Source organism: Bubalus bubalis, chromosome 5 (assembly GCF_019923935.1).
Source record: "Bubalus bubalis isolate 160015118507 breed Murrah chromosome 5, NDDB_SH_1, whole genome shotgun sequence".
NCBI lineage: Eukaryota > Metazoa > Chordata > Mammalia > Artiodactyla > Bovidae > Bubalus > Bubalus bubalis.
In genome coordinates, this window is record NC_059161.1 from 126,986,371 (window position 1) to 127,008,358 (window position 21,988).

The following is a 21,988-nucleotide window of genomic DNA, read 5'->3' on the forward strand; positions in this document are numbered from 1 at the left end:
TCTGATTGTCATTGAAAGTCTGTGTATGAGGCAGGCAGTTTTCAGCCCCTTCATCTGTCTGAGTCTAGAGATCACCTGTTGGGGAGGCTGTGGAGAGGTGTGGGCCTCGCTGCCTCCCATAAAGGCAGGATCCTCGAATCTGCCAAAAGCAACTTGGTGACTAGTTTACGCTGGTTCAGAGCAGGGCCTGGGGCATCACAGACCATAGGTTTAATCTCCGTCCCCAGGCTGGGGACAGAAAAGAGCTTCAGTTCTCTGGACAAGGCAGGAGGGGGGCCCAGGGTCCAATAAGGGCCTCCCTGTAGGTAACTCCATGCCAGCCCTCTGCTAACACAGAGCTGCCCAAGTGTTCCCTGTCCTGAAACCCTCAGTGTCTCAGTAATTTATTCATGGTGCTCCTAAGCCAAAAGAAATATCTAGCTGTTCTATTTGTGAATTATTTTAGGTCCAATCAATAAGTATGTATGTTCTAATAACTTAGTAATCACTTAGAAAATATATTGAATAATACACAGCAATAGAAAGAAAAAAAAATGGTATTTTTATTTCCTTCTCTAATAACCACCGGGCTTCCCTGATAGCTCAGTGGTAAAGAATTCACCTACAATGTAGGAGACACATGCAGGAGACTCGGGTTCGATTCCTGGGTTGGGAAGATCTCCTGGAGAAAGAAATGGCAACCCACTCCAGTATTCTTACCTGCAAAATCCCATGGACAGAGGAGCCTGGTGGGCTACAGTCCATGGGGTCGCATAAGAGTTGGATACCATGTAATGACTCGACAACAATAACCACCGTGACTTAAAACTGGCTATGTGCACTGGCCAGCTTCTCAAACCTGGAATCAGATGGGACACCCCCGGTCTCATTTCTTGTTCCATGGTCATGTCCATTTTTTATCCCGAAACCACAGGAAACCCACCTTATCAAAGATATGACATGAAAGGATTTGTGGTGTCATCTAACGCTGAAATTGTGAACCAACTGAACCTGTTAATTTGCTCAGAGCGGGGAGATGTCCACATTTTAGACAATTTAAAATATTCTCTGTGCCCTTGTGAGTCTCCTACAGGCTCTGGGGACCTTGGTGCCACCACAGACACAGTTTACAGAGGACGAAAGTGGCTCAGATGGGCTGACCCCCTCTCTGAGGTCAAGAGCCTGGCTCCAGGGCTCGCTGAGGTTCCTGGAACCAAACTCAAGTGAGGGCTGCGGGAGGCAGAGGAGAGAGGGCCATAGTGGGTGGAAGAAGCTAGGAGACCGATGCTGAGGTGGGTGTGGACAGGGTCTGGGAGTCAGCCGGGGTGGGTGTGGTGTGAGGAGGAATGCTTTGGCTCCAGCATTGCTGGTACAGATCTCCTGGGGTGCAGCTGGGGGCTCTAGGACCCTCCTGCGGTCCCCTTGCCTCTCCTCATAGTAGGATCTCAGTTGCCTCTCCCCACAGTGGTGGGCGACCTCGGGGGATAGGGGTCCTCCCATCCCTCATGGACATCACAGCGTAGGCTGTCACCCTGGAAGACCAGCAGCCAAGTTTAGCTGGGCTCAGACATCAATGCCTCAGGCCCATACTAGACACGGGGTGACCCGTGCACGGCTCAGAAATGGACTTGGCCCCAAAAGGAGTCCCTTGGGAAGCTGTGGGCAGAAGCGGCCCAAGGGGTAAGGAAAGGATGGGGGTGGAGCAGGAGGGCTGGGGATGCTAGAGGAGGGGGCAGAGGGACCTGGGCTGTGGGACTCCATCCTCTCCTCTAGCCCAACGGGGGGCTTGCTGCCCCCATCACACTCCCCTGAGGTCCCTACTGACGACCCCCAGGCGCCTCTTTGTCCTGAGTGGGTGCGGTGGAACTGGCAAAAGCCGGCGGCTGTGGGGAGAGGCGGTACCTCCAGGAGCGGGAACAGCCTGGTGAGCGGGGCCCTCCCCAATCTCAGTTCAAGGCAGGCGATCCCAGTGCCCCAGTCGGCTGGGTCACCCGGCCACACACGCCGGGCCATCTCCACTCACCCACGACACGCTTCCCAATCAGGACAATACAAAAATCTCTTTATTGCCCATTTTCTTAAAGTCGTCGTACATCTCGGCGGACCGTGGGGAAGGATGTGCAAAGCAGGCGACACATCGATCAGCCCAGTTCTGGAGCCGAGAGCTGGGGCGGGACTGCGGGGTCCCTGCCCCGGGGCTGGGGCCGGGGAGTGGGTCGTGGAGAGTGGCCCCTAAGGTCGGAGGAGGGTTTCCGCTGTGCGGTCTCTTGAACCCTGGGCCTGGCGGAGGGGTCTCGAGGACCCAGTCCGCCTTGGAAGAGGCTGCGGGGACGATCCCAAGCTCCAGGTGGCCAGGCTCTGGGAGGGGGGTTCCTGAACCCGGGGCGGGGCGAGCAGAGGGTCCTTCCGGAAATTGGCGCGCGGAATCAGAGGGACCCCGACCTGAGACGCGTTAAACCTAGGCCGGAGATCACGCTTGGTCCTTCACTGCTCCTCCGGCCCATCGCCTCCCTGAGCCTGTTCGTAGGGACAGGGCCGGCGGTAGAGACCGGCTGGTTCCGGGCCGGGTCGTGGCCACACGGGCGGCGCCTCCTCCTCCGCACAGTCCCCCCGGCCGCCGCCGCCGCCGCCGCCGCCTCCGCAGCCGCCGCGCTCGCCCTCCGCGTCGCTCTCGTCGGAGTTGTCCTCCTCCAGGTAGCGGTAGCCGCGCACTTTGTGCTGGGGACGCGGGATGCGGGGCTGGCGCGGGACCACGCCTCGCCGCAGCTTCTGCTCCATCCACAGGTAGGAGGCCGCGGACGCCACCAGCGTCACCAGCAGCACCGTCAGCTTAGCCTGGGCCAACAGGGGTTAAATGCAGGGGACCCGCGGCCGCCGGCCCCGCCCCTCGCCCGGATAGGCCCGCCGCAGCTCCTCGGCTGCCCTTCCGTCCTCCTGGGGGCCAGCCAAGTTCTGGGTACCGTCCTGCCAGCAAGGCCCAAACCCCAGCTCTGTCCCTTACGGCCACCCTACTTCTCAGGGCCTCGGTTTCCCTTACTGTAATGATAATCCTTTTGCCTCCTGGGGTAGATGTGAAGGGAGGCTTGGCCCACCTTAACAGGGCTTAGATTACTCTGTCCCTTATATGTGAGGACCAAGTGTAACCACTTGTTACAGAGTTTGACTGTAACAGGCAGTCAGAAATAATTTTACATCATAAGGCAGTACATTCACACATATTCACAGGCATACTCCCTGCTATTCTGTATTCTGTCATTAAAAAAAAAAAAAAAAAGTTGGCCAGGGATTTCCCTGATAGTCCAGTGGCTAAGACTCTGTGCTCCCAATGCAAGGGGCCCAGGTTCAATCCCTGGCCAGGGAACTAGATCCCACATGCTCCAACTAAGATCCTGTGTGCTGTAACTAAGACCCAGTGCAGCCAAATAAAATTTTTTTTTAATTGTTTTTAAAGTTGGCCAGGACCCTTGAGGGTCAAGAAGGGAGAGGGACCTTCCGCATCCAGCTCAGAGCCCAACATCTAGTGAACAGGTGACCAAACAACCCACCAGGCAGCTGGGATGTGCCCACAAGGAGAGGGCAAACTATGAACCCTTTCAGACACGGGTAAACTGAGGCTGGCAGGAGATGAAGCAGTGATGGGTGTGGGGCCAACCAGTGGGCTTTGCCCAGGGCCTGGCCCTTGGACAGAGAATGCCTTTCAAGTGAGGCCAGGGTGGGCACTCAAAAGTATCTGTTGTCTAGGGGGTCGAGTAGGGACGGCCCTTACCTTCATGGGCAGGCTTGAGCCCAAGTAGACGGTGAAGATGGCCACAGCCTGCCACCAGTGATAGATGGTGAAGATGAAGTCTTGCCTCTCCTTGTCCTCATACAGGATTCCCAGGAGTGCTGCAGACAGGGCAGGGCAGAGAGGGGAGAGGGGCCAGGTGGGGCCCAGAGCTGCCAATCTCCCTCTGGGGACCCCCAGATGCCCTGCGCTGGTCCTAACCCTTGGCAAGAGCGCTTAGAAAGCTGTTGTAAACCGGTCCTGGCTTGCCCCCTAGTGGTTCGTTGTTGTTCAGTCGCTCAGTCGGCTCCGACTCTGCGATCCCATGGACTGCAGCTCTCCAGGCTTCCCTGTCCTGCACTATCTCCCGGAGTTTGCTGAAACTCATGTCCATTGAGTCAGTGATGCTAACTAACCATTTCATCCTCTGTTGACCCCTTTTCCTTTTGCCTTCAATCTTTCCAAGCATCAGGGACTTTTCCAGTGAGCCCCCTAATGGACACATCCTGGTTATTTTTCTGGGATGCAATGGACCTGCTCTGGGGCACAGACCTTGATATGTTTCCAGTGTTCTGAAAACTATGCCAAGGTGGACCCTGCCCCCTAGTATGAAATAAGGCCTCCCCAGTGTTTTTTTTTACATGGTCCCTAAGAGGTGTCCAATACTTTGGCCACCTGATGCGAAGAACTGACTCATTGGAAAAGATCCTGATGCTGGGAAAGATTGAAGGTGGGAGGAGAAGGGGATGACAGAGGATGAGATGGTTGGATGGCATCACCGACTCAATGGACATGAGTTTGAGTAAACTCCAGGAGTTGGTGATGGACAGGGAAGCCTGGCGTGCTGCAGTTCATGGAGTTGCAGAGTCAGACACAACTGAGCAACTGAACTGAACTGAACTGAACTGAAGAGGTGTCCACAGAACACAGAGTCAGCTCACGGAACCACACAATGTCACCCTGAATCCCATGCCTGCCCTGGGAGTTGACAGGATGTCCATGCAGGTGACTCAATACCTGCTTTGAGGGTGTCCACAGCCCCCATCTGTCCCTGCAGTGTCCATGGACTTCCCCCCCTCAACATAGGGATCCCCACCTGCCCCCAGCAAGTGCACAGGCCCCATGACAGACCTCCAGGGTGTCCATTGCCCCTAAGTCTGTCCCTGGGATGTCTGTGCTTCCCACAACTGCCCCGAGGAGCCCCTGGATCCCCTGTCCAGCTACCCAGAGCCCACGGCTATACTCACTGCTGATCCCAGTCTTGTTGAGGGCACTGCCCACACCCCAGAGCACGGCTACTGTGTAGAGGATCCAGATGTGCTGCAGGGTCCGGGGCTTGGGAGCCCAGAAGAAGAGGCTCAGAGTGAGCAGCAGGTGCAGTCCAGCCCCGGCCACCAGGGGCACCGGGCGTGGCAGCCACGGCCCCAGCAGGCCCAGGGCCGAGGAGGCCGAGGCGCCCAGGCTATAAGCCACGAGGAGGTACGCCAGGCGTTCCAGCCCCACCGAGCACACGCCGTAGCCCTAGGGGGACAGGGGTGAGGTTGGTGGTCAGCTGGCCCAGGCTCTTTGACTCATATCATGCCACATCCTGCCCTCTCAACGGCCACCACAGGGCCAACTTCCTCCAAAGCTCGTGGGAAGATTCCTTAGTGATAGACCATGAGAAAATGCTTGGACAGTGGCCCCGGACACCAAGGTTGGAACCCACGTGGAACCAAACACTTTCTGAGCACGATTCTGTCTCAACTGGAAGTGAGTCATTAGACACTTCACAAATGAGGAAGCAGGCTGGGAGAGGTGAAAGTAACTTTCCCAAGATACAGGGGGATTGAGGGAGAGAGGCAAAAGGAGAGGGGGGGGAATATCTGGGCCTACAATTGTCCCTCGGTGTCTGCAGGGGGTTAGCTCCAGGACTCTCCGCAGACACCCTCTGTGGATGCTTAAATCCCTTCTATAAAATGGGGCAGTGCTGTGGGCCCTCTGGATTTGTGAATGCGGAGGGCCAACTGTGTTTTTATTACACATACTTATAAATTCGAAATTTGAAAAGACCCTGATGCTGGGAAAGATTGAAGGCAGGAAGAGAAGGGGACGACAGCGGATGAAATGGTTGGATGGCATCACCAACTCAATGGACATGAGTTTGGGTAAACTCCAGGAGTTGGCGATGGACAGGGAGGCCTGGCGTGCTGCAGTCCCTGGGGATACAAAGAGCAGACACGGCTGAGCAACTGAACTGAACTGAACTGATAAATTCGAAACCTATTTGTTGTTTATCCGAAACTCAAATTTAACGGGATGTCGTGGACTTTATCTGGCTTTACCCTCTGCAGGCTGCACTTACCAGCGCGAGACCAGTGCAGGCAAAGAGCACCTCGAAGCCGCTGTAGATGAAAAAGGGCACGAGGTGGCGCAGGCGGAAGTCGCGCACGTGCTTGAAGGGCAGCTGGAAGATGTTGCCCCAGCCCACGCTGCGCAGGTCGATCTCCTCCGTGGGCCGGTATGCGGCTCCGCACAGGCCCAGCACCTGCGGGCCAGGAGGTGAGGGAGGGGGCGGGCAGCCGGGAGCCTTTGGCTCCGCCCCTTGAACTCGGCCCCGCCCCTCGGCCCCGCCCCGCCCCCGGCAAATCCCAGGACGGGCCTCCCGGCCCCGCCCCCAGGTTGAAGCCACACCTCGGACCCTCGCCCCGCCCCCCATTCCCCCAACCCCCGGTTCCGCCCGGTGTCACAACCAGTCCTCCAGGACCCTGTCTCCAGCTCGACCCCGGATCTGGCCTGGACCCTCTCTCACTGGCCTCTGGCATTCCAACTCCTCTCTCAGTCCACAGGCATCGGCCACACCTGCGAGCCTCAAGCCCAGCGCGTAGGCTCAGGTCCCCTCCCGAGGACTCAGCCCTGACTCCAGACCGGACGAAGCCGCCTCTCTCCCCACCAAGGGCCCCAGACCTGACCCCGCCACACCCCCACCCCGGGCCGCACCAGCAGCATGGCCAGGAAGGCCACCGCCATGAGCACGCTCTCCACCACAATGAGGTTTCGGCTCCGCGGTAGCGTTCGCAGAACCGTCTTGTTGAAGCCGAGGAGGATGCCCTGGCTGTTAGTGCCTGAGAAAGGGGAAGGGGGGTGGGGGGCGGTGCATCGTGAGGCAGGGAGCAGGGCACACTGGCAACTCAGCCATAAAGAAATGAGACCAAGCAGATGGGTGAGGGGAGGGTTAGAGGGGTGGCTGAGGATCCGTGCCTGCAAAGGCAGGGTTCCTTGGGAAAGCCCTTTGGAGGTGAGGGCCAAGGGGGCTGAAAGTATCTCGCCCACCTCCCACCTCCATACATCTCCCTGCATTGAGGGTATACTTGATCCTGAGAGATCCACAGGCAGCCTCAGCCCAGATGGACCTCCTCTAGGCAGCCTTCCTGGATGCACCCTACCCTGACCCCAGGTTGAGTCAGATGTCCTAAGAACAAGGCCCTTTGCTTTTCCCAATCACCAGAGCTGTGATGGCAGGCTCTCAGCTCTGGTTCCTGTGAGCAAGGGCATCCTTTCTGCCCTTGAGGGCCCAGTGTCTGCCGGGTGACTCAGCAGGGGAGGCAAGCAGACCGTAGGGAACCCACCCCCCTGAGCACTAACCACAGTTCTGCACGTTGAACAGCGTGTGGTTCAGGTCATAAAGGTAGTGGTTCAGGAAGTAGATCATGGGCAGTTGGGCGCAGGCGAAGCTCAGCTGTGGGCAGGAGAGTGGTGTGGGTCAGGTTCGGGGCATGGAACCAGGTGGAGAGGACAGGCACCATCTGGGAGGGGTCTGGGCACAGCCTTGGGAGGACAGGGGCCCTCCCATCTCTGGGGGGCAGTCCAGTGGTGGGGGTGCCCGATGCAGGAGGACTTCCTCCTGGTCAGCACCATGGACAGTGAGGTGATGAGGTCTCTGTCACTAGAGGTAAGCAAGCAAGGGTTGGCCTAAGAAAGGGCAGTGGACTAGAGGGCTGGAAAGACTGGGATGGGCTGCATGGCACTCACGTGGAAGAAGCTGTAGAAGATGGCTTGGAAGACCAGGAGGTAGGGTGCATGGGAGCCCCGTGGTGGGCGCTGCTGGGGGCCCTGCTCATCCTGCTCCTTGTAGTGGGAGTACTCGTAGTATTTCTGGGCCATCCTGGACCACAAAGGAGAGAAGGCTCTCCCCAGCCCTACGTCAGCCAGATGCCTCACTCTCTGTACCCAGGCATATGTGTTACCTGGCCTGTGTCCCACTAATGGGGAAACTGAGGCCCAGAGGGCAAATAAGGCTGGCCTAAGGTCCCCCAGCTGAGGTGGGCAATACAACTCTGTTGGGTCCCCGGTCTTCTACCCTGCTGTCCACCAGACTCACCTGGTGATGTAGTTGCCCATGGAGGCCCAAAGAGGCACAATGGCCATGCCCAGGGCCACGGCTGAGGGCACAAGCGTGTAGTAGCGCTCCCAGTAGTTGGTGGAGACGAAGAGGGCGTAGATGCCCACAGCCAGGAACATCATCCACTTGGTGCCAAAGAACCTGCAAGTGGTAGGAAGGATGCTGGCACCACGGGCTACCCAGAGGGCTTCAGCCCAAAACCACAGGGCCACAACTCTGGGTCTCAGCTCCTGAGGCTGGCTGAGGTGGGCAGAGACCCCTGGCCTTGGAATCGAGGGACCTGAGCTAGAGTCTCAGAGGTACGGACTTGCTGGTGGCCTCAGGTGAGCCACTGTAAACACACAGATGTAATGTGCGCCGTGCCCCAGCGGCAGGCCTCTCACGGCCACTGCAGGCATGGAGGAGACAAAGCGGGGAGAGGCTGTCAGGAGACAGTGGCCCATGGACACAAGAAGCCCTCATCTGTGTTCTGGACTGACTACCGAGGCCCCTCCTCTACCCACATGCGGGACCCAAGCGAATGTCCGAGGAACTTGTCCCAGGAAACTGAGGACCACGGAGAGAGCCCTGGTGCCCCGTCCCCTCTGCACTTTGCCCTTTCAGTCCAGCGTGGTCAGTTGGGAAGTTTCCTCTTCACTGGCTCCTAGAACATCAGCCTCACTGGCTCTTGGAAAATGTCACATCATATTAGGAAGGGGTTGACAAAGGACAGGACAAGGGCCCATTCAGGGCGCGGAGGCTGATCAGGTTAGAAACCACCCCTCTGATCTTGGGATTAGCTTTGTTTTGGTTTTTGTTTGTTTGTTTTGAGTATTTGTGCTCATTATTTCCTTTATTTGAGTTTCCAGCAAGCTCAAAGTTCAGTGACTCTGATTTTCTGATACAATTGCTTTCTCTTCTACAACAGGGTCTTCCTGGCTCTTTTTTTTTTTTTAATTGGAGTATACTTGCTTGTGAAGAGATTAAGAAGAGGTGGCAAGAATACACAGAACTATACAAAAAAGGTCTTAATGACCTAGATAACCATGATAGTGTGTTCACACTCCTAGGATCAAACTAGTCCATCCTAAAGGAAATCAACCCTGAATATTCATTGAAAGGACTGATGCTGAAGCTGAAGCTCCAATACTTTGGCCGCCTGATGGGAAAAAGTCAACTCATCAGAAAAGATCCTGATCCTGGGAAAGATTGAGGGCAGGAGGAGAAGGGGACGACAGAGGATGAGGTGGTTGGATGGCATCGCTGACCCAATGGACAGGAGTTTGAGTAAGCTTGGAGTTGGTGATGGTCAGGGAGGCCTGGCATGCTGCAGTCCACAGGGTCACAAAGAATCAGACACAACTGAGCGACTGCACTGCACTGAACTGCCATCTAATAAACAGACAGGCTGCTGCTGCTCCTGCTAAGTCCCTTCAGTCGTGTCCAACTCTGTGCGACCCCATGGACTGCAGCCCACCAGGCTCCTCTGTCTGTGGGATTTTCCAGGCAAGAGTACTGGAGTGGGGTGTCATTCTCCTCTAATCTATTTGGGGAAGGGCACCGAAACTGCACTATACATTCTGAAACTGAAAAAAAGTAAAAATACTAACACTCATTGCTGATGAGGCTGTGATTTTAAAAATGCCACAGTCAGTGCTCAGGCAGGTGGTACAGTCCTTTGGAAAGTCCACCTGGGAGTATGGGGGTAGGGAAAGCATGGGGGTTCCGAGTCACTCTGCCTGGGTTCAAACTTTCAGTCTGCACTTCTGCCTGTGGGAATGGGTTCAATCTCTTGGTCTCCCTGTGTCTAAGATTAGAGCATCCACCTTGGCTTGTAGGGAATGCGATATGCTTATAAAGTGCCCAGCACAAAGGAAATGAAAGGAGGTCCCTGTGAATAATAGCGATAGGTTTCAAGAGCCATAAAGCCTTTTATATGCTTTTGACCTAGTCAGGGCAGTTCTGAACGTTTATCCTAGGAGGTTTTCTTCCTTCCTTCCTTCCTTTCTCAGCCTCTCTCTCTCCCTCACCACCTCTCTCTTTTTAGTTTTAAGACAAGGAAACAGCCCAGGAGCTGGGGGGGGGGGGGGTTGCTTTTGTTTTGGAAAGACAGGGGAACAGATCCAGTGTATGCACTGCTCTCTGGGTCCCATCTGAACACAGACCTACCACTTGGTGGTTAGGTTCTGGTGGAGGGCCTGGAGATGGCCCTGGATGCCAGTAAGGTGCAGGTCTGGAGTAGACGCCCCCAGGGCACCTGCTGAACCATGCCCTTTGCACTGAGCGATGTCCTTCAACACTGCCACCCTGATAGGTCCTGGGGTGTGTCCCTGGGCTTTGCTAGCTGATCAGATTCTTTCCAGAAACGCCACAGCCCTGACCTCATAAGGTCATTGTGGCCACAGGCCACAAAGCAGGGCACGAGAATGATGCCACGTGGGGTATGGGCAAGCTGAGGGAAGGAGCCAGAGTGAATTCCTGTTGCTTGAGACCCACGGTGTCCCAGGGCAAAGCTCCTGTTTCTTCCCCAAACCTGGGTTTCACCCCTTCTCCAGGTCAGCAAGGCCTCTCCCCACCCGCCAGGAACACCAGGGCAGCTGGAGAGCCCGGTGTCCAACAGCCCTTGCACCCCTTCAAGGTCGGAGTGGGGGCAGCCCAGCCCTGGCAGGGACGACCACCTGATGAGCACGGGCGTGTAGAGCAGGGCGGCGATGGGTGTCACGTTGATACCCATCAGCATCTTGCTGTCGATGTCGGGCAGCCCCATGTTGCCGTACTTCACCTCGCGGTAGGTCTCATCATAGTGCAGGATCAGCTGCATCTGCAGGAGGCCTGGGGTGGGGGTGGGCAGGGAGCGGACATGGAGGGGGCCGCCTGGATCTGGGGGCAACCAAGCAGAGGCGGGAACGCAAAGCCGGGCAGGGAGCTCCAGGCACCAAAGGGATCCCTAACTCCAATGCCCAGGACAGCGGGACGGCCCAGACTGGTCGAGCGTGCCGCTACCAGTGGCAACGACGGCAACTTGAAACTAGACGCCCCTCCCCTGCGTCGCTCTGCAGGACTTTCGGACCCCAGCGCCCCCATGCTCTGCCGCCCCGCCACCCAGGATGACAGCAGACCCCGCCCAGGGCTCCCAGCCCGCCGCCCACACACTCTCGAGGGCCGAGGCTGTCCCCGCCCCGCCGCCCGGGGACGCACCCACTGAAGGGGCGCCGCAGCTGCATCTGCGAGGGCGCAGATCGAGAAGTGAAAGAGGAAGGGAGGCCGAGGTTTCTCTTTCCGTGAGAAACCTCAGGTCCGCAGACGGAGCCGGAGGAGGGGAGGCGGGGAGCCTTGGGTCCCTGCGCGGAGCCCGCGGGCCGTGCCTCCTCGCCGGGCCCGGGGCCCAGCCCGCCCCAGCGGGGCGCGCCGCCGGCCACCTACCCAGGTAGACGCCGTAGGTGAGCATGCCGCCCGCGCTGGCCGCCAGCACGTTCTTGAGTACGCCGAGCCGCTTGCGGCGGTAGTAGCGGCGCTCCTCCTCCTCCTCGTTGTAGTTGGGGTACGCGCCCACCAGCTCGTCCAGCTGCGGGGCATCACGGCCGCTCGCAAAGGCGCATCCCGGCCGCTCCCGCGTCCAGCCCCGCCGCCCCCGGCTCCCGGGGCCGCATCCCACTCCCGCCGGGGAGTCCCAGGTCCTCCCGGTGCCCGCGCCCCGACGCCATCCGCGTCCCCGCTCACCGGGGCCTCGGGCCCGTCGGGAACCCCGAGCCGGTCCTCATCGCCCTGCGGCCCCGCGGCCCCCGCCACCGGGTAGAGCGGCGGCTCCGCCTCCATGGCCCGACCCGAGGGAGGACTCGCCCTGGAGTCAGGCAAGGGGCCGGCACTTCCTCCCGGCGCCAGGACCGGCCGCTCCCCGCCCCCGGGCCACCTCCTCCCCTAGGGGAGGCCCTGCGCGGCTGGGGGCGTGCCCGGCGTGTGTGTGTGTGTGTGTGTGTGTGTGTCTGTGTGTGTGTGTGTGTGTGTCTGTGTGTGTCTGCGTGTCCGTTGTGTCTATTTCTATGTCTCTGTGCGTGTCTGTGTGTGTAGGGGAGCACTCACGTGTCCCTCAGTGGCCTCAGGGATGGGAGGTGATAGTTCGAATCCCCACTCTGCCACTTTCCTGTGTTGTGACTCTGGAGATTAACTCCACTTCTCTGTGACTCTGTTTCCTCACCTGTAAACCAGGGATTAAAAAGCAGAGACATCACTTTGCTGACAAAGATCTGTCTAGTCAAAGCTACTGTTTTTCCAGTAGTCCTGAATGGATGTGAGAGTTGGACGTAAAGAAGGCTGAGGAGGGAAGAATTGATGCTTTTGAGCTCTGGTGTTGGAGAAGACTCCTGAGAGTCCCTTGGATTACAAGGAGATCAAACCAGTCCATCCTAAAGGAAATCAGTCCTGAATATTCATTGGAAGGGCTGATGCTGAAGTTGAAACTCCAATACTTTGGCCACCTGATGTGAAAGACCCTGATGCTAGGAAAGATTGAAGGTAGGAGGAGAAGGGGATGACAGAGGATGAGATGGTTGGATGGCATCACCACCTCGATGGACATGAGTTTGAGCAAGTTCCAGGAGTTGGTGAAAGACCAGGAAGCCTGGCATGCTGCAATCCATGTGGTTGCAAAGAGTCGGACACTACTGAGAGACTGAACAACAACAACAAACCAGGGGATACTCAGCTCAAAGGGTTCAAAGAGCTATTTCGGGATTCCTGGGTTAATGCAAAGCCTTAGGAAAGTGCAGGACCATAACAAGCTTCCCTCAGACTTCCCACTGTCATCTCTATCCCATCTCCAGGCCCCATCTGATGTGTTTGCAGGTCACCAAAGAGCCCCCCAAGGATTCCCTGGTGGCTCAGTTGGTAAAGAATCTTCCTGCAATGCAGGAGACAAGGGTTCAATCCTTGGGTCAGGAAGATCCCCTGGAATCTTGGCAATGCCAAGGAAATGGCAACCCAATCCAGTATTCTTGCCTGGAAAATTCCATGGACAAAGGAGTCTGGTGGGCTACTGTCCATGGGGTCCCAAGGAGTCGGACATGACTGAGCGACTAACACTTCACTTCAAAGAGTCCCCACAGCACCCGGGAGAAGCTCCCAACAGAGGCCTTGGCAGCCCACACCCACCTCCCAGTCACCCTGAGCTTCCTTTTGCAGGGTCATTGGGAGACAGAAGGTTGTGGGGGCTGCTGGACTGTAGTAGGGTGACCAACCCCAGCACCACACTGCAGCAGGGTTCAGAGCCTCCTGCCCACTTCTGACTGGACACAGTGAGAGCCCAGGAAATTTCTGCTTTGCTGGAGGTGACACTCCACAGCTCTGGATATCTGCCTGGTTAGAAATATCTGGGAAGCTTTTAAAAATATTGGTTCCTGGATAGTCTCTTCAACAGATGGTGTTGGCAAAACTGGATAACTACATGCTCAAAATGAAATTGGACCTCTCTCTGAAGGTACTCACAGAAATTAACTTGAAATGGATCAAAGACACATTGTTGTTCAGTCGCTCAGTCACATCTGAGTCTTTGCAACTCCATGGACTGCAGCACACCAGGCTTCCCTGTCCACCGCCATCTCCCAGAGTTTTCTCAAACTCATGTCCATTGAGTCGGTGATGCCATCCAACCATCTCATCCTCTGCCATCCCCTTCTCTCCTGCCTTCAATCTTGCCCAGGATCAGGGTCTTTTCCAATGAGCCGACTCTTCACATCAGGTGGCCAAAGTATTGGAGTTTCCACTTCAGCTCAGTCCTTCCAATGAATATTCAGGGTTGATTTCCTTTAGGATGGACTGGTTTGATTTCCTTGTCCAAGGGACTCTCAAGAGTCTTCGCCAACACCACAGTTCAAAGATATCAATTCTTTGGCTCTCAGCCTTTTTTGATTGTCCAGCTCTCACATCCATACACGACTACTAGAAAAAACATAGCTTTGACTATATGGGTGTTTGTAGGCAAAGACACATAGTATCTAATAGCCTAATACCTAATAAGACTCCTAGAAGAAAATGTAGTAGCTCCTGAGAGTCATGTACACACTTCTATATTCAAAATAGATAACCAACAAGGACCTACTGCATAGCACATGGAACTCTACTTAATGTTATATGCCAGCCTGGATGGGAGTGAGGTTGGGGGAGAAAAGATGCTGTGTATGTATGGCTGAGTCACTTAGTTGCTCGCCTGAAACTGCCACAACATTGTTAATCGGCTATATCCCCAATACAAAACAAAAAGTTTAAAGCTTAAAAAAAAAATAGTAGCTTCTCAATATGGGTCTTGCAACGATGTCTCAGTTACAACATCAAAAGCACAAACAACAAAAGAAAAAAAAATCAACAGGTAGGATTATATCAACTTTAAAGTTTCTATACCTGATGCAAAGAACTGACTCATTAGAAAAGACCTTGATGCTGGGAAAGATTGAAGGCAGGAGGAGAAGGGGATAAGAGAGGATGAGATGGTTGGATGGCATCACCAACTCAATGGAGAGGAGTTTTAGTAAGCTCTGGGAGTTGGTAACGGACAGGGAAGCTTGGCGTGCTGCAGTCCATGGGGTCGCAAAGAGTCGGACACGACTGAGCGACTGAACTGAACTAAACACTGCAAAAGAAACCATTAAAATAAAAAGGCACCCTATAGGACTACCTTGGTGATCCAGTGGTTAAGAAGCCTCCTGCCACTGCAGGGGACACAGTCTTGATCTCTGGTCCAGGAAGATTCCATGTGCTGAGGGGGCAGCTAAGCCTGAGCGCCAGCACTACTGAAACCTGTGCTTGCGTGCTCCAGAGCCCACGCTCCGAAATAAGAGAAGCCACCACAAGGAGAGGGCTTCCCTGGGGGCTCAGCTGGTAAAGAATCTGCCTGCGATGCGGGAGACCTGCGTTCGATCCCTGGTCAGGAAGATCTCCTGGAGAAGGCAAAGGCTACCCACTCCAGTATTCTGGCCTGGAGAATTCCAAGGACTGTATAGTCCGTGGGGTCGCAAAGAGTCAGACACAACTGAGCGACTTTCACTTTCACCACAAGGAGAAGCCTGTGCACCATAACTCGAGAGTAACTCCCGCCCACTGCAACTAGAGAAACATGCACAGCAACAAAGACCCAGCGCAGCCAAAAAAATAAAATAATAAATTAACATGGCAGATAGATGGGGAAACAGCGGAAACAGTGGCTGACTTTATTTTTCTGCACTCCAGAATCATTGGGGATGGTGATTGCGGCCATGAAATTAAAAGATGCTTGCTCCTTGGAAGGAAAGTTATGACCAACCTAGACAGCAGATTAAAAAGCAGAGACATCACTTTGCCAACAAAGGTCCATCTAGTCAAGGCTGTGGTTTTTCCAGTAGTCGTGTATGGATGTGAGAGTTGGACTATAAAGAAAGCTGAGCGCCAAAGAATTGATGCTTTGGTGTTGGAGAAGACTCTTGAGAGCCCCATGGACAGCAAGGAGATCCAACCAGTCCATCCTAAAGGAGATCAGTCCTGAGTGTTCATTGATACGACTGATGTTGAAGCTGAAACTCCAATACTTTGGCCACCTGGTGCGACGAGCTGACTCATTTGAAAAGACCCTGATGCTGGGAAAGATCAAAGGCAGGAGGAGAAGGGGATGACAGAGGATGAGATGGTTGGATGGCATCACCGACGCAATGGACATGGGTTTGGATGGACTCTGGGAGTTGATGATGGACTGGGAGGCCTGGTGTGCTGCAGTTCATGGGGTCACAAAGAGTCGGACACGACTGAGCAATTGAACTGAACTGAACTGATGGAATGAGGGAGAATTATTTCAAATCGTGCATCTGATAAGGGGTTCAATCCATAATTCATAAAGAACTCATACAACTCAATAACAGCAACAACAAAAACCAATTTAAAAATGGGTAGGGGAGGCTTCCCCGGCAGTGATTAAGACTCCGTGCTTCGAATGCAGATGGTGCAGGTCCAATCCCTGTTTGGGGAACTAAAATCCCATATGCTTTGAAGCCAAAAAAATAAAATAAAATAACAACAGGAGCTAAATGGACTTTTTTTTCCTAAAGACATACAAATGGCCAACAGCACAAGAAGTGCTCTGTAGATGAAGAGTGTCACCTGCCATATCAGTGAATAAAGGATGCTGCTGCCCTCACTCACTGCAGCAGCCCTGGACTGCACTCCCCGAGGAGAGTCAGGATGGGGAAAAGAAGGATGCTGGCCCCGGATAGTTCAGGGGCGAATGAAAGGAATGATTTCACTAAGCTTAGATTCTTGCTTCCCATACCTAGAAAAGCACTAAATTCATTAACTTTGGCATGTCTGATTTTCTTTCATTATTGTAACAGTAATATTCTGATGTTCCTGCTCCGTGGTTTTTGTCGCATAATCTCCTATATATCCTAGCTTCTCCCTGACCTCTTTAGAGCATTCCCTCAGAGCTTATTTGAGAGGCTGCTTCCCAGGCTTAAGTCCACAGCAGGTCTGTTGAATAAAACATACTTTTCAACTTTGAGGTTGTGCATCTTTTCATCAACCGCGTTGCATCACCAGGGAAATGCAAATCAAAAGCACAAGGTAAGATATCACCTCACACCTGTAAGGCTATCATCAAGAGATGACTGGTGCTGGAGAGGATGCGGAGAAAAGAGAACCCTTTGGTTCTCTTTGTGCCCTGTTGGTGGCCCAGCCATTGTGGAAAACCATCTGGAGATTCCACAAAAAAATTAAAAACAGAACCACCGTCTGATCCAACAATCCCACTTCTGGATATTTATCCAAAGAAAACAAAAACAGAACATCAGAGAGATATCTGCACCCCCATGTGATTGCAGCTTTATTCAGAACAGTCGAGATATGGAAGCCACCTGTGTCCATCCGTGGATGAGTGTGGATAAAGATGCAATAGAATCTAGAATAGATGCAAAAGAATACAATGGAATACTGTTCCATCATGAGAAGAAAAAAGAGAATCTTGCCATTTGTGACAACATGGATGGATTCTGAGCTTATGCTAAGTGAGATGAGTCAGACAAAGAAGGATAATGTCTCTTCTACGTATAATCTTTAAAAAAAAAAAGAAAGAATCTGAAAAAACAGAGAGGGATCGTGATAGCAAGGGCAGGTGGTGGGGTATGGGAGAAATGTTGAAGGAATGCACTCATGCCTAGTAGATAAATAAAGCCTGGGGACCTAATACACTGTGCAAGGACTATGTACAACAAAACTGTATTATAAATATTAAACCTACTGAGAGAATAGATCTGAGTTATTCCACCACTAGAAGAAATTTTGTTGTTGTTATTCAGTCGCTAAGTCGTGTCCAACTCTTTGCGACCCCATGGACTACAGTGCACCAGGCTTTCCTGTCCTTCATTACCTCCCAGAGTTTGCTCAGATTCATGTCCATTGAGTCTGTGATGACATCTAACTATCTCATCATCTGTCGTCCCCTTCTCCTCCTGCCTTCAATCTTGCCCAGCATCAGGGTCTTTTCCAATGAGTCAGCTCTTTGCATCAGGTGGCCAAAGTATTGGAGCTCCAGCTTCAGCATCAGTCCTTCTAATGAATATTCAGGGTTGATTTCCTTTAGATTGACTGATTTGATCTCCTTGTAGTCCAACGGACTCTCCAGTGTCTTTTCCAGCACTACAATTCTTCAGCACGGCCTTCTTTATGGTCCAGCTCTCACATCCACATGCAACTACTGGAAAAACAATAGCTTTGACTACACGGACGTTTGTCGGCTCCTAGGAGCGCACCCTCCTAAACCCATATCAGAAAGAGGGCCCTTGGACTGGATGGAGACTAGCATCTATAGTGTGCTAATGACCTTCCTGCCTGCCACCTTCTGCACTTGAAGCAATTAAGGGAAGAAATCACTCAGCCAAGTGTACCAGACTCCTCCAGTTCCTTGGACAGAGAACTGAAAACCCCAGACAAGCCAGGGCGGAAGGGTGGGAGACAGGCCCTCTCACCATGCAGGGGTATCCCCAGGGTGCCCGGTCTTCTCTGGGTGTTAGTGTGGGAAGTCCCTTTGCCTCATTTCCACTCACCCCCAATATTTCCTCCCTTGGAAAACAGGTGTAAGTGAAAAAGGCCTCCGCCGACTGAAAACAGGATGGAGGGGGGCTAGCTGGTGGCCAGGGAAGGAGAGGAATTTTAGAGACTGAGCAGAACTTAGGAGTGAGAGCGGAGTGACAGCTGTGGATGAAAATAATCAGTAGACCACCAGCAATAGGAATAGAAAAGGGCTTTATTTGAGCCAAACTGAGGACTATAACCCCAAAGACAGCCTCTCAGGTTACTCTGAGGAACTGCTCCAGAGAAACAGGGTTTTCAGCACAGTTTTATGTCTTGTTAGAACACAGAATATCAAACAAGTCAGGGAGACGTTCCTTCAGGGAGCCTTCACAGAAAACAAATCAGGGTGAATACAGTAAGTCAGTATGGCCTTGGCGCCTGGAAACGGAGTCTTATCACCGAAGGGGTTACCAGCATGGGCATCCCAGGAAGAGAGGCGTATCATCTTCATTTTTAACGTGGACATTCTTCTGGTCAATGCGCCCTTTTGTTTAACGACTGAAGCGAATGCGCAGTGTTTGTCAGACAGGCCATGAGCAGGCTGTTCTAGTCAGCAGCAAATTCAGGTTACCTCATGGATAAGGCAGAATGGGTTCCCTCAACCTCAGTCTGTGAACATTTCCTCTATCACACCCATGGAAAGAGAAGGGCAGTGCCCCAGACCCAGGGGTGCTTAGAGACGGGCTGGGCAGGGAGATATTTAGTTCTCACTGTGTTGGAAAAAGGACAAACCCAAAGAATTCCTATAAAGGGACAAAGGGAAGATGGGGTGGCCTCTGAAGGGGCTGGAAAGCTCCGAGATGCAGTCTCTGGAAGCTCCCTCCGGCCAAGAGCTCACCATTCACATTTTGAGGTTCCAGGTGGCCCGGTATTTACCCAGAGCGGATGTGTGTCCTCCAAGAAAGGGTAAAGGTCACCTGGGTGGGCTTGCATGCTCATGGGCAGACACCCCTGGGTTGTGTATCTCTCACTAGGAGGGACCCCCAAGATGTAATCAGATGGAGTGCATTTTACAAATCATCCAGAAAGCAAACAGAAGGTAGGAGGAGATCAAGGACATTGGGTGGTTTGCCTATACAAGTGGGTCCCCCCGCCTCCTCTGTGCTGAGCACCACTGGAAGCTACTTCTTCTTTTATTTATTTATTTATTTTTTGGGCCTTGCCACACAGCATGTGGGGTCTCAGTTCCCCAACGAAGGATCACACCCATGCCCTCTGCATTGGAAGCACAGTCTTAACCACTGGACTGCCAGGAAAGTCCCTGGCATCACTTCTTAGATGCTGGCTTTCAGCAATATTGCTTGTTTTATGTGGGATCTCGGTCCACACCTAAAATATAGGTTACTGTACAGTGTAGGGTCCCAGAAATATTTAATTAAGTCTTGGAATTCTTGTTACATGTGGACTCTTTCTGTGACTTTGGTAGCTTTTACTTTTGAATTACTTTGTTAAAATCGATTCATTTCAGAACATTTTGGGGAGGGGGGGTCATGGTAGCTCATTTCCAAATCTGACTTTTATAGCATCCAGTGGTTAATGACACTATCCTAATCCTATCAGGCCTCCCTGGTGGCTCAGTGGTAAAGTATCTGCCTGCCAAGTAAGAGACGCTGGTTCAATCCCTGGTTAGGAAGATCCCCTGGAGAAGGAAATGGCAGCCCACTCCAGAATTCTTACCTGGGAAAACCCATGGACAGAGGAGCCTGGTGGGCTGAGTCCATGGGGTCACAAACAGTCAGACATGACTTAGTGACTGAACAACAACTTAATCCTATTAAAAGCGAAAAGAAAATATATTTACATCTAAATAACAAAACTTTTTTTAAAAAACACAGACATAAAGAGTACAAATTCAAATGTCCCAAGTGTGCATGCATGCGTGCTAAGTCGCTCGGTCATGTCTGACTCTTTGTGACCCCATGGATTGTGGCCCACCAGTCTCCTCTGTCCATGGGATTCTCCAGGCAAGAATACTGGAGTGGGTTGGCATGCCCTCCTCCAGGGGATCTTCCCGACCCAGGGATTGAACCCTAGTCTCCTGCAGCTCCTGCACCGTAGGTGGATTCTTTACCGTTGAGACACTTGGGAAGGTCCAATTTTTTCTGTACTAGGATCTATTTTTGTTCTCATTTGAAAATAATAGATGCTCCTCACAGAAAAGCAAACAGGAGGTATACACATTATTCCTGATTCGAACACCCTGAAACAGCTCCAGAGGTCATGTGAAGCGTCACCCCTGCACTGAATTCAAAATAGCACTCAGGGTCCACTGCTGATTCCCCTAACACTGCTTCTGTGGCCTTGAGGCAGATTTTGGCCATTTTTTAAAACTAAAAAGCATGGGAGGACTTCCCTAGGGGTTCAGTGATTAAGGCTCCACACTTCCAGAGGAGGGGGCAGAGTTGAATCCCTGGTCAGGGGGCTAGTTCTTAGACGCCTCGACAAAGATTGAAGATCTTCACACGCTGCACCTAAGACCCTGTGCAGCCAACAAAATTGATTAAAATAATTATTTTAAAAAATCATAAAAAACACTAAGAACCACGGGGATGACGATTGTCACAAGCTATTGGGAGGCCCCGAGCTGGGATGTGCTAAAGACCCTGCCCAGCGCCTGACACAGCAAGTGTCCAGGATAAACGCTGCTTTCAACTGAGACCCGAAGGCTCCTGGGAGTGGGGGTGACCCCACTCGGCTCCTAGGCAAGACAGCGGGGCCCCCTGGAGACGCCGAGGGCTGGGCACTCAGACCTGGCTGCGTTAGAATCCCTGCTTGTCCCTCTGTGCGGCCCTGGCCCAGCCACTGGCCATCTCTGACTCTGCTGTCTCATCTGTGAAGTTCAGGCCACACGTCTGAGAATTATACGAGAGTCTGTGTCATGTGTTAGTGAAGCTTTGCTAAGTGAGCACACAAATGAGTGCTGACTGTATGCTGGGCACTGCACCCCAGTGGCCTGTGACTGCCCCCCAGGGTCACACTGGCCTGCATGGAGGTGGCTGCCGGGGCATAGACAGGTCCTGCCTGCGAAGCTGGGAGGAGGACCCCAGGGACAAGGCCTGGGGTGGCCACTCCCTTAGGAGTGTGGGGAAAGGGGCAGAAAATCCTTCGTATCTACTGAGAACCTACTGTATGCTGGGGGCTTTCCAGACGTGCTTGGATTTCACCCTCACAACAGCCCTGTGAGGCAGAGAGCATCAACCCCGTTTTAGGGGGAGGAAACAGAGGCCTGGAGAGGGGTCGAGACTTGCTTAAGGTCACCTGGGGAGCCTGTATCCGTCAGGAGGCCAGGTGGTCAGATGCTCGGATCTGAGGCTCTGTGAGCCAGGCTCATCAGGTGAGGGACAGAATGAATGAATGAATGAATGAACGTGATGCCTTAGCCCATGACCTGCTCACCTTCCCCCATCTCTCTGCCCAGAGAGGGAGCCCAAAGGTGACGATCACAAGGGCCTTTTCATCCAGATCTGCAATCTGAAACCCAGAGGAGCTGCAGAAGGGCAGGGCCCGGCTGGTCAGATGTGCCCCCCACCGCCAGCCACTGACCTCTGTGCTCCCCCAAAACCCACTCCACCAGCTGACCTGGGTCCTCAGAAGACCCTGGCACCACCAGACTGGCTCCAAGAGTGGCTCCTAGTGGTACCTTGGCAACATCTTCCCATTTATCCCAAGCTCTCTGGGACAAGGATGTAACCCTAGGTCCCACTGAGCCCCTGGAGCTTTAAGGATCAACACAAGGCACCCAACCCAGAGAGGGGAGGGGGTTGCCCCCTGTTCTTCCCCAGGGGGCAAATCCCCTTAGGACT

General features: G+C 53.5%; 1 protein-coding gene across 1 annotated transcript; it reads right to left on the reverse strand.

Moving 5' to 3' along the window:
• Positions 1-2,020: 2,020 nt before the first annotated feature.
• Positions 2,021-12,007, reverse strand: UNC93B1 (unc-93 homolog B1, TLR signaling regulator). Its single transcript, XM_006072730.4, has 11 exons — positions 11,823-12,007; positions 11,526-11,667; positions 10,781-10,934; positions 8,103-8,264; positions 7,754-7,886; positions 7,367-7,460; positions 6,722-6,846; positions 6,087-6,269; positions 4,990-5,263; positions 3,746-3,864; positions 2,021-2,814 (listed from the first exon to the last, which is right to left on the reverse strand). The coding sequence occupies exons 1-11, from the start codon at positions 11,916-11,918 to the stop codon at positions 2,464-2,466; spliced, it is 1,833 nt and encodes a 610-aa protein (XP_006072792.3). The 5' UTR covers positions 11,919-12,007; the 3' UTR covers positions 2,021-2,463.
• Between the last annotated feature and the right edge of the window lie 9,981 nt (positions 12,008-21,988).

Excerpts from the sequence above, each read along its gene's own strand:
- UNC93B1 (XM_006072730.4), bottom strand. The coding sequence starts at position 11,918 with ATGGAGGCGGAGCCGCCGCTCTACCCGGTGGCGGGGGCCGCGGGGCCG. Across the intron at positions 10,935-11,525 it reads CACCTACGGCGTCTACCTGG|GCCTCCTGCAGATGCAGCTG; the intron begins GTAGGTGGCCGG and ends CCCCCACCCCAG. Across the intron at positions 6,270-6,721 it reads CCTTCCTGGCCATGCTGCTG|GTGCTGGGCCTGTGCGGAGC; the intron begins GTGCGGCCCGGG and ends CCTGGCCCGCAG.